Raw genomic sequence first — 13,243 nt, forward strand, 5'->3', positions numbered from 1 at the left:
AGTTCTTCAAATTTTACATCTTCTTTTTCTCTGTAGAATTTGAATTTATACAAGTTGTTCCATTATTGGCTTAGTGACTAAAAATTTTCAATGAATTTAATTGTATATTAGGGTTTTCTTTTCTATAATTTGGGGCTGAATTTGATTTTTAGAATTTTCGATTTTTTTAGGGTTTTTGGTGTTTCAGATTCGCTTCTCTCAATTTCTGCATTGTCTAGGGTCTTGGTATTTTAAATTCGAATTTTAGGGGTTTTAGTTGTTTCAAATTCCTACCTTCTGTCAATTTACGAATTTTCTAAGTCTAGGTACTTTTAGGGGTTTTTGGTGTTCAGATTTTATCTTCTTTTGATATCTGAAAATTCTTTTCCTGCTCTTAAGATTCGCATCAACCTGAAGATTCATGATATCTGGTCGAGGATTGGATTCTCTAGCAAGATGTAGATGGTAGGCTCAGTATGTTGTTGAAATGGCTGCGAATACTCAGTATGTTCAGTATGCTGTGGGGTTATTCTTGGGTTATTTTGCGTTTGTGATCATGGTAGAAAACTTACAAGTTAGAGTATCTAGTTTTGATGAATCAGTAGGGATTACTGGATTAGTATCAGCCATATTTGTTTTGGTTCTGAATTTCTTTGCTTTTCCACTCTCTCCCCTTCAGAGTTTTCTTGTATGGAAGCTAGAGCAGTTGTGTTACAAAGTATTTTAGCACTATCAACACCTCTGCCATGGTCATATATATTGTTCATTATATTGAGGGAAATTATATTCAAAATGCTGGAATATTCCCGTTTTTATTGGGTTCTCAGGCATTTCCCCCCTTTTTTGCATATGTTTCTGGGATTTTTCTTAGGTTGATTTGCTTTTGTTGAATTTTCTCTCTAGGATCTGAATTGGTTACCCAACAGTAATAAATAGTTTCTCTGGGATCTGCTGGTAATTTGGTTTGGTTTTCTCATTCAAGATGTATCATTGTAATTGTTTCATGTTTGGCTGTAGTAGATGTTCGAAATCCCATATGTTTGACATGATTGCACTAGCAAATTTTGGAACGAAATAGAATGTTCTCCAAATGTATATATATTAGGAATTCCATTTATTGATACAATAATTTTTTGTTCCTTTCAAGGTTGGTTTCCTGGAAAAATATTCATTCAATTGAGAAACAAACACTGTGTTCTTCTTCAATGGGAAGGTGGAAAATCGGACTCCATATCTCTTCAAGGAGATACAGACTTGGATCATGAAGAGGTTTCATGCCAATCCAAGCACAAACATTGAACTGAAATATCTGTCAGAGCTGTCTATTGGGGAATCAGAACTTTCATCCCTTTTCTTAGGAATCAGAACTTCAGTTAAGGTTATTTATCTATCAGGAAACCTTTCTTTCTGAAACTTTCATTAATTTAATCTTTGAACTTGCAGAGTGATCATCTAAACCTGGTCATCGTACACTTGAAGGATTTGAGCTCATTGTGTTCTGTACTTTAAGGAAACTGTTAGAGAACTTCATCCAAGTTTGTCGTAGTCTGAAGAATCACATAGCATAATTACTGATACACTTAAGCAGCTGGAGTCTGCTGTATTCAGATTGCGAGAGCTTAAGCTTCAGAGATGCAGAAGGTATGGAAAATGTTTTTTTTTGCAATTGTTTCTTGTTATTTTTATATCTTAGTTACTCATCCCTCTTTGCTCCACCCAGACCCAGGAGCAACAAAATCGCGCTAAAACCAGCATACTGGAACCTCTTTTCCACACAACTTCAACAATGTCAGCAGCAGTGGAGCAAACTCCGCAACCCTTCATTCTTCGCCTTCAACAATCCCTCGTCTCCTGCTCCAAGGTCCCCTCCCGCATTTCTTTCAAACTTCTAAAATTTATGATCAAATTTATGCAAATGACTGAATAAAACTCTTTTAACAATGTTTACTATGTACACTTTACTGAGTTTTTGTTGCAGGCAGTTGAAGCTGGTGATTTTCGTCAATCGGAATAAGTAATTTCTGGGATTGTTGAGTTTCTCAGCTCAATTTCTGATGCTGCTGTTTCAGATTTTGACGATAAAGAAACCCAGAACAATTCAATCGTTGTTCTCTCTCATATTCACTCTTTCCTTTGAAACCCTTCTCTTGATCAGGTATTTATCTCACTATATTCTCTCTAGTTTGGGGTTTTTAGGGTTGTTTGTGAATTTGTGTGAATAGGGTTTTGTGTAATTTTGAAGATTGAAGCACCCAATTTTGTTGTGGGTTTGTTTTTTGGATTTTGATGGGTTTGGTCAATGGTGCTAAAGAAAACAACCATTTTATAAATTACAACTAGCTTCATGTGTGAGAAGTGAAACATTGTTAGAAGTGTTGGGGTTATGCATCATCTATGGCAACTACATTAGGGGGTGGATTGAGTAGCCATGCCCTAGATGTTTCGGGTTAGGGCACCGTCTAGTGCAATACACCCACTGCTGCTGCTGTACCTGCTACGCAACTCACAGCAAAACACAACACAATGATAGAGGAAAGATTGTAACTTTGATAGATAGAGTGTAAGTTTACAATTACAGCTCTGAGAACATTCGAGAGGTTCTCCACTCTCCCACCAATCTACTTAATAAATCTCAAGATGTTTTTTTCCAGCCTCTCTTCCCTTCCCTTTTAATTACAAAAACTCTCACAATAAATTTAACTGTGTGGCTTCTGATGGTTTCTAACAGGCTATTGTCGATGCCCTTTCATTTGAGTTGCCCAAAGCTATTTCCAAGTTTGCAGGAGTGTCCGAGAGGTGCCGTGGGATCGTTAAAACTATTTTTGATCATTTCTTGACAAAATGTAGCATATTTTGGAATTAGTATGTGTTTAAAATTATCCAACCCCAGGCTAAAATGACATTTTCGCTCCCAACTTTGAACTTAAGAACCTAATAGCTCATTTTAAACTTATTATATGATAAATATGCTTAGTTTTAAGTTTCTAAGACTTATTCTAATCTATTTATGCACATTTAATACTTGTTTTATCGTTGTAGGTCATATTTAGGATAAAATAAGGCATTTTCGCTCCCAACTTTAAAATAAAGAACCTAAGGACTTATTTTAAACTTATTACATGTTTAATATGCTTAGTTTTAAGTTTCTAAGACTTATTCTAACTACTATACACATTTAACGCTTGTTTGGTCGTTATAGGACATATTTAGGCTAAAATGACATTTTCGCTCCCAACTATGAACCAAAGAACCTAAGGACTCATTTTAAACTTACTAAATGTTTTATATGCTTATTTTTAACTTTCTAGTACTCATTCCAATCCATTTATGCACATTTAAGGCTCATTGTGTCGTTATAGGTCATATTTAGGCTAAAATGACATTTTCGCTCCCAACTTTGAACTTAAGAACCTAATGACTCATTTTAAACTTATTATATGATAAATATGCTTAGTTTAAGTTTCTAAGACTTATTCTAATCTATTTATGCACATTTAATGTTTGTTTTATCGTTATAGGTCATATTTAGGCTAAAATGAGGCATTTGCGCTCCTAACTTTGAACTAAAGAACCTAAGGACTCATTTTAAACTTATTACATGATTAATATGCTTAGTTTTAAGTTTCTAAGACTTATTCTAACTACTTATACACATTTAAGGCTTGTTTGGTCGTTATAGGACATATTTAGGCTAAAATAACATTTTCGCTCCAAACTATGAACTAAAGAACCTAAGGACTCATTTTAAACTTACTAAATGTTTTATATGCTTAGTTTTGACTTTCTAGAACTCATTCCAATCCATTTATGCATATTTAAGGCTCATTGTGTCGTTATAGGTCATATTTAGGCTAAATGCCATTTTCGCTCCCAACTTTGAACTTAAGAACCTAATGACTCATTTTAAACTTATTATATGATTAATATGCTTAGTTTTAAGTTTCTAAGACTTATTCTAATCTGTTTATGCACATTTAATGCTTGTTTGATAGTTATAGGTCATATTTAGGCTAAAATGAGGCATTTTCGCTCCTAACTTTAAAATAAAGAACCTAAGCACTCATTTTAAACTTAATCCATGTTTAATATGCATAATTTTAACTTTATAAGACTCGTTCCAATCTATTTATGCACCTTTAAGGCTCATTAGGTCGTTGTAGGTCATATTTAGGCTAAAATGACATTTTCGCTCCCAACTATGAACTAAAGAACCTAAGGACTCATTTTAAACCTACTAAATGTTTTATATTCTAGTTTTAACTTTCTAGGACTTATTCCAATCCATTTATGCCCATTTAAGGCTCATTGTGTCGTTTTAGGTCATATTTAGGCTAAAATGACATTTTCGCTCCCAACTTTGAACTTAAGAACCTAAGGACTCATTTTTAAATTATTATATGATTAATAAGCTTAGTTTTGAGTTTCTAGGACTTATTCTAATCTACTTATACCCATTTAATGCTTGTTTGATCGTTATAGGTCATATCTAGGCTAAAATAAGGCATTTTCGCTCCCAACTTTGAAATAAAGAACCTAAGGACTCATTTAAAACTTATTACATGTTTAATATGCATAATTTTAACGATCTAAGACTCGTTCCAATCTATTTATGCACCTATAGGGTCATTGGGTCGTTATAGGTCATATTTAGGCTAAAATGACATTTTCGCTCCCAACTTTGAACTAAAGAACCTAAGGACTCATTTTAGACTATTAGGACATTGTCATTAGTTTCTTGAATGTTAAAATGTGATATTTAATTTGTATTTAATCTAATGTTTAATTTAAATTTCTGTTTTTGTAAAGGTCTACACTCCGAGGATTGCGCCTTATGCGAGGAATTTGATGTGGTTCGTGAGCAATGGGCTAAGTTTTTTACCAGCAAGTATTTATTATTGGCTTTAGCGCGCTTGATCGAGTTGGTTTAGTTGTTATAGAATAAATTTTATATTAAAATGTATGTTTATGTTGAAATTGGAACATATATTTAAATGTAATATGTGCACTTTGGTTTTGGGATATATAGTATACAAAACTCCAGTTGTTGTTTTTATATTTGTTATACAGGTTGCGTTATTCTATTATTGTTTTGACAGGTTTCTATATTTGGTGCAAGGCACTCTAGGTATCCCTAAACAAAATTAGAATTTTCCCGCCAAAAGTGCTTTGTTGCAGCGTACATATATATTGTACGCTGCAACAAGGGAAAAAAATTTCGCAAAATTCCAGACTTGTTGCAGCGTACAAATAAATGTACGCTGCAAAAAGTTGAGTCTTTTGCAGCGTACATATATATGTACGCTGCAACAAGTCCAAATTTTTGCCAATTTTTTGGCACTTGTTGCAGCGTACATACATATGTACGCTGCAAAAAACCCCTTTTAGCAGCGAACATTGTACGCTGCAACAAGTTCAGACTTGTTGCAGGCCCCCCAGTTGCAGCATACGATGTACGCTGCAACAGGGGTCTAAAAGCCCGCTGCAATAAGGGTTTTTTCTACTAGTGCGAGAAACACCTCTAGACATAATAAGGATGACAACTCTTACCTTATGTTCAAGAGCAAGCATCGAGCGACAAAGGAATTAGGAAATGCACACTTGTCCCTAAGGACAAGTGGGAGACTGAAGGAAATAATGCCCTTGGTCCAAGTATGCATTTAATATTAAGTCTAATACATGCGGTTTACTATTAATTGACAAGTTAATAAATTCAGTGAGATCAAGTGAGCTGAATGCCTAGCTAGAGGCCGCTTCAGTTCAAGTGGAATTAATGATATTAATCCACAGCTTACTCTTGACTGAACCCGTAGGGTCACACAAATAGTACGTAAACGGATCAAGTATTTAATGGCATTAAATACTCCATCTATGGATATTCGGAATCGACGGATCTTGGTTTCAGTGGGAGCTGAGATCGTCACAAGCAAGAAATGAATACTCCGAAAACGATGATATTGCCGGAAACGGAAATATGGATCGTATCGGAAATATAAATATTATCCAAGTCGTAGATGTTGCCGGAAACGGAAACATGGTACGTATCGGAAAATATTATCGGAAATGGAAATATTGCCGGAATCGGAAATATTGTCGGAAACGGAAATATTGTCAGAATCGGAAATATTATCGGAATCGGAAAATAATTCCGGAAACGGAAATATTAAATATTTGTTCGAAACGGAAATTAATTCCGGAATCGGAAATATTAAATATTGTTCGTATCGGAAATGAATTCCGGAACCGGGAATTTAATCGGAAGCGCATCGTACGAATTAGCATCGGACGAGGCTTGCTAGACGAAGGCCCAGCACGAAGCCAGGCCCGCGCCCAGCAAGCCGAGCGCCCAACACGAAGGCCACAAGCCTCGCCAGGCCCAGCAGGGCAGGCCCAGGAAGGCTGCTGGCGCGCGCGCTGAGCGCGCTCGTGGGCTGCGAGCAGCGACTGCTCGTGTGGGCCGCAAGGCCTGCGCGGGTGGTGCGATGCTCGTGGCCATACGACGCTCGTGTTCGTAACGAATCCTAATCCTATCGGAATTCGTGCAAAGATTAAATCCTAATCCTAATCCTAATAGATTGATTTTATTATTTAGAGTTCTAATAGGATTCTAATTAGTAAATCCACATCCTAGTAGGATTACAATTCCTTTTCCATACCTCTATAAATAGGTGCCTAGGGTCACAATTTATAGATACGATTGAAGTATTCAAAGGTAAGGTTTTAAAGCAAAATCAGCCAAACACTTGCACCCATATAGCCGAAATTCCTAAGCAACCTTAAGGGCGATTCTAGTTGGTCAAGCTTAAGGCGGATCCGGACGTACTGTGGACTATCTACGGAGGGACGACATTTGGAGTCCTAAAGACTTGTTCTTGTTCGGTTAGGGCGCAGCTAGGGAAGGCACGCTACAAAGTGTATGCATCTATACTATGCTAAATGATTATGTGTAAATAATATGTTTCCTGGCTTTATGGTTTTTCCGCATGATTTATGTTTTGTCATATGTATCATAACCTAACAATCTCAACCCTATTCCGTGTATATATTGCATTTTTTTTTGTCCGTTTATATGGAATAGGGCTCCCACCCCTATTCCCACCCTAGGACAAAATAGGGACCTCATCCCTATTCCCGCCCTAGGCCGAAATAGGGATTTCAACCCTATTCCATGTTTTTTTGTCATTCTTGTTTGTCATTACAAAACACCGAATAGGGCTCCTATCCCAATTCCCGCCCTAAGACAAGATAGGGATCTCAATCCTATTCCCTATTTTTTCTATTTTGTCGCCATTATAAAAACACGGAATAGGGCTCCCACCCCAATTCCCGCCATAGGACAAGATAGGGATGTCAGCACTATTCCGTAATTTTTTTTTGTCAATACGTCGTTTTTCCTCAATTAGTTCTTCGTCAAAATTTATTACATTTGTAATTATTATTTTTTTATTATGTTTTGTATTATTAAATAGGTTCTTTTTTTAGGGTCATTTATTAATTATAATGTCACTAAATAATTTTTTTTCCAAATGAACACAATCGATTTTTTTCCTTAACTGATTATTTACTTAATTATAGTCAACAAACAAACTTAATTCTAGTCAACATATAAACAAACATAATAAAATTTATTTATGTTCTCGACCAAAATTCTACTTCAATCACGATGATGACGATAAAAGGTGGTGGTGGCGGCGGCGGCGGTGGAGGTGCCGGTGGTTGAGCTCACGGAGTGGAGGGAGTGACAATGATATGAATTGAGGTGGTGGTTGACGGGTCAATGATGGCGGTGGCTAAGGTGGGGCCGATAAAAATAGTGGTTGCCGGAATTTGGTGGTGGGTCTAGTGAGAGAAAGTGGGGTAAGTGAGTGGAGAAGTGGGGGTGAGTGAGAGTGGGGTGGGGTGGGGTGGGGTGAGAGGGACAAAAATGACATTTCCTTAAATAAAGGTAGGCGTTTTGCGTAAAAATGGGCGTTTTGAGTACAACGTTAGAGTTAAAAACGTTGTTTAGTAAACACTACTCTTTCCGTATTTATTAAATGGTGCAGTTTCATTATTTTTATATTTTATATGTTTCTCCTTTCATGATCCGCACTCTCATAGTCTTTTTATTATTTATTTCTTACCTTTTTAGTCCCTCCGTTCTTTTTTGCTTGCTCCGTAGAAGAAATTCACTTTATTAAGAATTGAGTGTAAATAATACACATGACAACAAAATGCATGGTCCCATGAAAAGAGAGAGAAAACAAGTGAAAAATATTACTCCACCATTTAAGGTATGGTGTAATGTCAAAGGAACATCCCTACAAGGAAAATAGGGCAAACAAAAAGGGACGGAGATGTATATTATGTGAATAGTTTAGTACCACATTATATTTTTATTACTAGGTTTACCACTTACCCCATCTTATTTTAATAAAACAACAGGTCTTGCGCGTACAAGGTGTACAATAAATTTATTGTACACCAAGATAACTTTAAACCTTTTTTTTTTTGTAACTTTAACCTAGGTTTGATTAACTTTTATATTAGTAAAGAAAAAATTGATAGATAAATATTTTAAAGGATTAATTTTATACATTATTAGTGATTTTGAAGAAATAAGTTTTACTAAAATGAAAAAATTTTGTCACTTAAAAATAGATAACTTTTATATATGTAACTATGTAAGCTTAACTTTTAAGCATTTTGAGTTAATATTTATTGTACATTAATTGTAAATAAGAATTTATGTTAACAAAATTAACTAACATCCTCTTTAATGTTGATCAAAGTGCACCATCTAATCAACTACGGAGTATAAAGAGAGTATATTGAACGGACACCTCTCACCGGTATATCTATCTTGAGACGCGTAATTATACACAAGGACGCATGGTATTGTACTAAACCCAATAGATCGATTTGTACGCTTTGAGGGAGGGTTCCCTTATCACTCCCCCACTCTCAAAGTGTCTAGCCTGCTAACCCGGGCGGGTTGACCCGTGCGGGATTCCGACCCGATATGGCTATTCATCTTACCTTTCCAAAAAAAAAAAAAAAACAAAAAATTTGTACGTAGAGTGGTAAGTATGGTTCGTGGTAAAGCCAGGCACCGCGTCGATAGATTTGGACCTTCCAAATCCCAATATAAAGGAATCACCTTCGTCACTGACCGCGAATGACTTCGACGCGGAAATTCTCTGAAAACGCAGACACCCTTCTCCTTCTTCTTCCTCTTGCTCCTCTTTAAATCTCCTCTTAATTCCTACTTTCTCTCTCCTCTGTAACACGACGGAGAGAGAAACAACTAATACAACCAAAATTGATCATACTATTAATCGAAAGAGGAAAATGGCGCCGGCTATGGATCAACGGCCAAGATCGTTAAAGCCTATCACCATTCATGCCTTTGCTCAGTCTGGTGATCTTTCTGGGTTTCAGAGATTGCTTAAAGAACGCCCTTCTCTTCTCAACGAACGTAATCCCGTTGTATGTCTTCCTCATCTTCTCTAATTTTTGTTGAAACTGGGAAATGGGGTTTGATTTTTGCTGAATTTAGGTAATGAGGTTTTGATTTTTTGTTCAAATTGGGAAATGGGGTTTTCTGGGTATTAGTTTTTGTTGTTTTATATGATCATGTAAGCTTTGTCGGTGCTAAATTATCATTTTTTTTTGGCGTGATTTCTGAAATGGGTTTTGGGTTTTTGGTGAATTTGGGAAATGGGGTTTTGTTTATTCGTCAAATTTTAGAATTGGGTTTTGATTTTTGTTAATAATGTCTGTTCTATGTGTTCTTGTTGTTTTCTTTGATGATGTGAAGTTGTGAACTGTGTCGGTGCTGAATTATGATTCTTGATGTGATTTCTGGGATGGGTTTGTGGTTTATGTTCAAAATAGTGGATCTGTATTTTCATTTATGTTGTTTTTAAAGCAAATTTGGAGCTGAAATTTGCAATATCCATTAATTTCTGTTGGATCTGAGAAGAGAATGGATCATTTGATGTGCCGCCATTGGAAAATTCACAGGGTGGAGAATAAAATTTGATAAATTGGTTATGAAATTAGGGTCTTCTCTTCAAGATATTTAATCTTGTCCATGGAATCTTTGTGAGGAAATTTTGAGGTGCATTTTTCTGATGTACTGTTAAGTTACTAAGCTTAGGCAAAGCCAAGAGCAAAGTATGATGCTTTCACTTTCAGGTTGTCCGGTTCCAAAAGAAATGTGCTGCGAAATCATGCTAAATAGAGGCAAATAGTTGCTTTAAAATTTAGTAAATTGTTAATTAATGATGACATCCTAAACCATTGGCTTTGACAAGATCAGGGAATTGACCTTGTTTACTGTGATTTTGAAGTGAATGTGATTTGTTTCATAATGCGGTCATTCAAAGTTATGGTTTTAGCAATCATTGACTGACTTGCTCCTTCTTACAATTACAGATGGTGCAGACTCCTCTTCATGTTGCTGCTGGTTACAACAATGTTGAGATTGTTAAAGTTTTGCTGAATTGGACGGGATTAGAGAAGGTTGAGCTGGAAGCCAAGAATATGGTATGAGCTTTCCCTTTTGTGAAATGTGCATAAGGCTGCAGCAAACCTTAGACTTTTGTTGTTGTTTTGACACCTAACATTACAGTGCTGTTTTGCAGTATGGGGAGACTCCATTACACATGGCCGCAAAAAATGGCTGCAATGAAGCTGCTAAGCTGCTTCTTTCTTATGGTGCTTTTGTGGAGGCCAAGGCCAATGTAATTTTCTTTCTTCTCTCTCCACGTGCTTCATAATAATAATTATAGTATAGATAGTTAGTTGAACCTGTCAAAATCTGTTTTCTGAAAGATCTCTTTCTTTTTTTTCTGCCAGAATGGAATGACACCCTTACATTTGGCTGTTTGGCATTCACTTAGATCAGATGACTGCTCAACAGTCAATACCTTGCTTGAGTATAACGCTGATTGCAGTGCTAAGGACGATGTGAGTCAATGGACGACTTGATTTGCATATTTCTCTGTTGTATATGCTAATTGACTTAAATTGAACAATTATGTGGCATTTCTGATGCAGGATGGATCGACTCCTCTGAACCATTTAACACCAGGCCCCGGAGGTGAGAAATTGCGGCAGATACTAAATCAGTATCTTGAGGAGCAGAGGAAGCGTAGAGCTCTTGAAAAATGTAGTCAGACGAAAGCTAAGATGGATGAACTTGAGTGTGAATTGTCAAATATCGTGGGTTTAAGTGACCTGAAATTGCAGTTGAGGAAGTGGGCGAGGGGAATGCTTCTTGATGAAAGGCGTAGGGCTCTTGGATTAAAAGTGGGTGCTCGAAGACCACCGCACATGGCATTCCTTGGCAATCCAGGAACAGGTAATTGCTTGGGTTGTCAGCCGCTGACTGTAGAATTTTTTTATTATTCATATGAAAGAATATTTCATGTCGTTATTATTTTATTGGTAACTATTCAAAACCTGCCAAAACCACGGAATAACTCTATTGCCACCGTAATATTTATGTTACAACCATTTTAAATTGGATAGAGATAAGTTACCGAGTGATGATTAGCTGACTACTCTATATATGTAGTCTGTAGATTTCAACAGGTTATGAGATTAGAGTTATTATGGCCAAAACCTGCTGTGTAATTTAAGTATAGATTTTCTGTAAAGCATTATGCATTATCATGCTAAGCACATGGTTATACTTTTTTAAGTTTCAAATAATTATCTTGAGTGCCTTTTTGTTGTCTTCCATGACAAGAGGAGAGCATATAAATAATTGTTCGTCATATGCAATAGAATGATTGATTTCGTTACTTGACAGGCAAAACTATGGTGGCCAGAATTCTTGGAAAATTACTACATATGGTAGGAATTTTACCAACTGATAAAGTGACAGAAGTGCAGAGAACAGATTTGGTGGGTGAATTCGTTGGTCACACTGGGCCGAAGACTAGGAGAGCGGTATTGTTCTTATCCATTTATCTCCTTTCTACCCCTACCAAACTACTCAAATTGTTTAAAACTGTGATAACATTGCTATCAACTAACTGGAAACAAATTTGTTTGGGGATTTTGGGCAGATCAAAGAAGCTGAAGGGGGGATTCTTTTTGTGGATGAAGCCTACCGTCTTATACCGATGCAGAAATCAGATGATAAGGATTACGGGTTGGAGGCTTTAGAGGAGATTATGTCAGTAATGGACAATGGGAAGATAGTTGTCATATTTGCTGGATACAGTGAACCTATGAAACGGGTAATATATTCCAATGAAGGATTTTGCAGAAGGGTGACTAAGTTTTTCCATTTTGATGATTTTGATTCAAAGGACCTAGCCAACATAACCCATGTAAAGATGAATAACCAAGTAGAAAGTAGCTTATTATTCGGGTTCAGGCTACATTCAGCATGCACCCTGGATGCTATTGCAGCATTGATCGAGCGAGAAACCACTGTAAAGCAACGACAAGAGATGAACGGAGGTTTGATAGACCCGATGTTGGTTAATGCTCGAGAGAATTTGGACCTTAGACTCAGTTTTGATTGTATGGACACGGATGAGTTGTTGACAATCACTATGGAGGATTTAGAGGTAGGGCTTGGATCTCTGTCGCAATGAGAGTTAGGTGTGGACCAACAAAGAAGGGGGTTATTCATAGTAGTTAAGGGGGATAGGGGGTTATAATCAATCTTTCCTCTTGGTGTTCATCAATCATCAATCATCATTCTCAATTCTTTTGTATTAGAGAGCTGTTCATTACTTCTCTATTCTTGGTGCTGCAGGAAAGGCATTCTTTTGTCCTCTTTTATTGCTCATATTTATCTTCTGTAGTTTCAGTTGTTCAAGTCTAATTGATTGTAAGATTGATATAAATTAATGTACAATGAATTTTGTAATAAATCAAGTTTCTGTATGAAGAACAAAAATGTCGATTCTAATGTATCTCCGGAAAATAATTGAGGATGAGCCTTGTTCTCTAATGTTACAATAAGAGACTAGATATTATTTCAACTTGATAAAACCTGTTTGTGAAGTTGTAGATGATGAGTCTCCGATATTAGATTTTTGGTTTTTTGTTGAACCAGGCCAACCAACACGATTCGTTTGGGAGTAGGGGACTAACCAACTATGACCTAGTGGCCTACGTGGAGAAGGGGAACCCACTCCCAAACACAAGGAGATGGTGAAGCTCGAATGTGTAACCTTAGAGTTACAAGATGAGTTTACTCTATACTTTCACAAATATGCAAGCTCAAAGATTTAGGTTGGTGCACTAATTCAAGGACGAA

At 36.5% G+C, this 13,243-nt stretch overlaps 1 protein-coding gene and 1 long non-coding RNA gene across 5 annotated transcripts; both read left to right on the forward strand.

Annotated features, from left to right (window-relative positions):
- The first annotated feature begins 1,138 nt into the window (after positions 1-1,138).
- Positions 1,139-5,041, forward strand: LOC130466995 (uncharacterized). Of its 4 annotated transcripts, none has more exons than XR_008927158.1 (5): positions 1,139-1,620; positions 1,700-1,840; positions 1,958-2,134; positions 2,708-2,775; positions 4,786-5,041. It is a non-coding gene; the product is annotated as an uncharacterized lncRNA (long non-coding RNA). The 4 variants fall into 4 exon arrangements; XR_008927157.1 differs by lacking the exon at positions 2,708-2,775 and having other exon boundaries at positions 1,139-1,357; positions 1,423-1,620; XR_008927156.1 differs by lacking the exon at positions 2,708-2,775 and having other exon boundaries at positions 1,139-1,351; positions 1,423-1,620.
- Positions 5,042-9,115: 4,074 nt separating this feature from the next.
- Positions 9,116-12,920, forward strand: LOC110803400 (ribulose bisphosphate carboxylase/oxygenase activase, chloroplastic). The gene is made up of 7 exons (XM_022008906.2): positions 9,116-9,444; positions 10,396-10,506; positions 10,605-10,703; positions 10,819-10,929; positions 11,020-11,323; positions 11,777-11,916; positions 12,036-12,920. The coding sequence occupies exons 1-7, from the start codon at positions 9,307-9,309 to the stop codon at positions 12,570-12,572; spliced, it is 1,440 nt and encodes a 479-aa protein (XP_021864598.1). The 5' UTR covers positions 9,116-9,306; the 3' UTR covers positions 12,573-12,920.
- Positions 12,921-13,243: the final 323 nt, after the last annotated feature.

The sequence above is a fragment of the Spinacia oleracea genome, chromosome 2 (genome assembly GCF_020520425.1).
Source record: "Spinacia oleracea cultivar Varoflay chromosome 2, BTI_SOV_V1, whole genome shotgun sequence".
In the NCBI taxonomy this organism is placed as follows: domain Eukaryota; kingdom Viridiplantae; phylum Streptophyta; class Magnoliopsida; order Caryophyllales; family Amaranthaceae; genus Spinacia; species Spinacia oleracea.

Coding starts and splice junctions, on each gene's coding strand:
- LOC110803400 (XM_022008906.2), top strand. CDS start 9,307: ATGGCGCCGGCTATGGATCAACGGCCAAGATCGTTAAAGCCTATCACC. Junction 10,507..10,604: donor AGCTGGAAGCCAAGAATATG/GTATGAGCTTTC, acceptor GCTGTTTTGCAG/TATGGGGAGACTCCATTACA. Junction 10,704..10,818: donor TTGTGGAGGCCAAGGCCAAT/GTAATTTTCTTT, acceptor TTTTTCTGCCAG/AATGGAATGACACCCTTACA.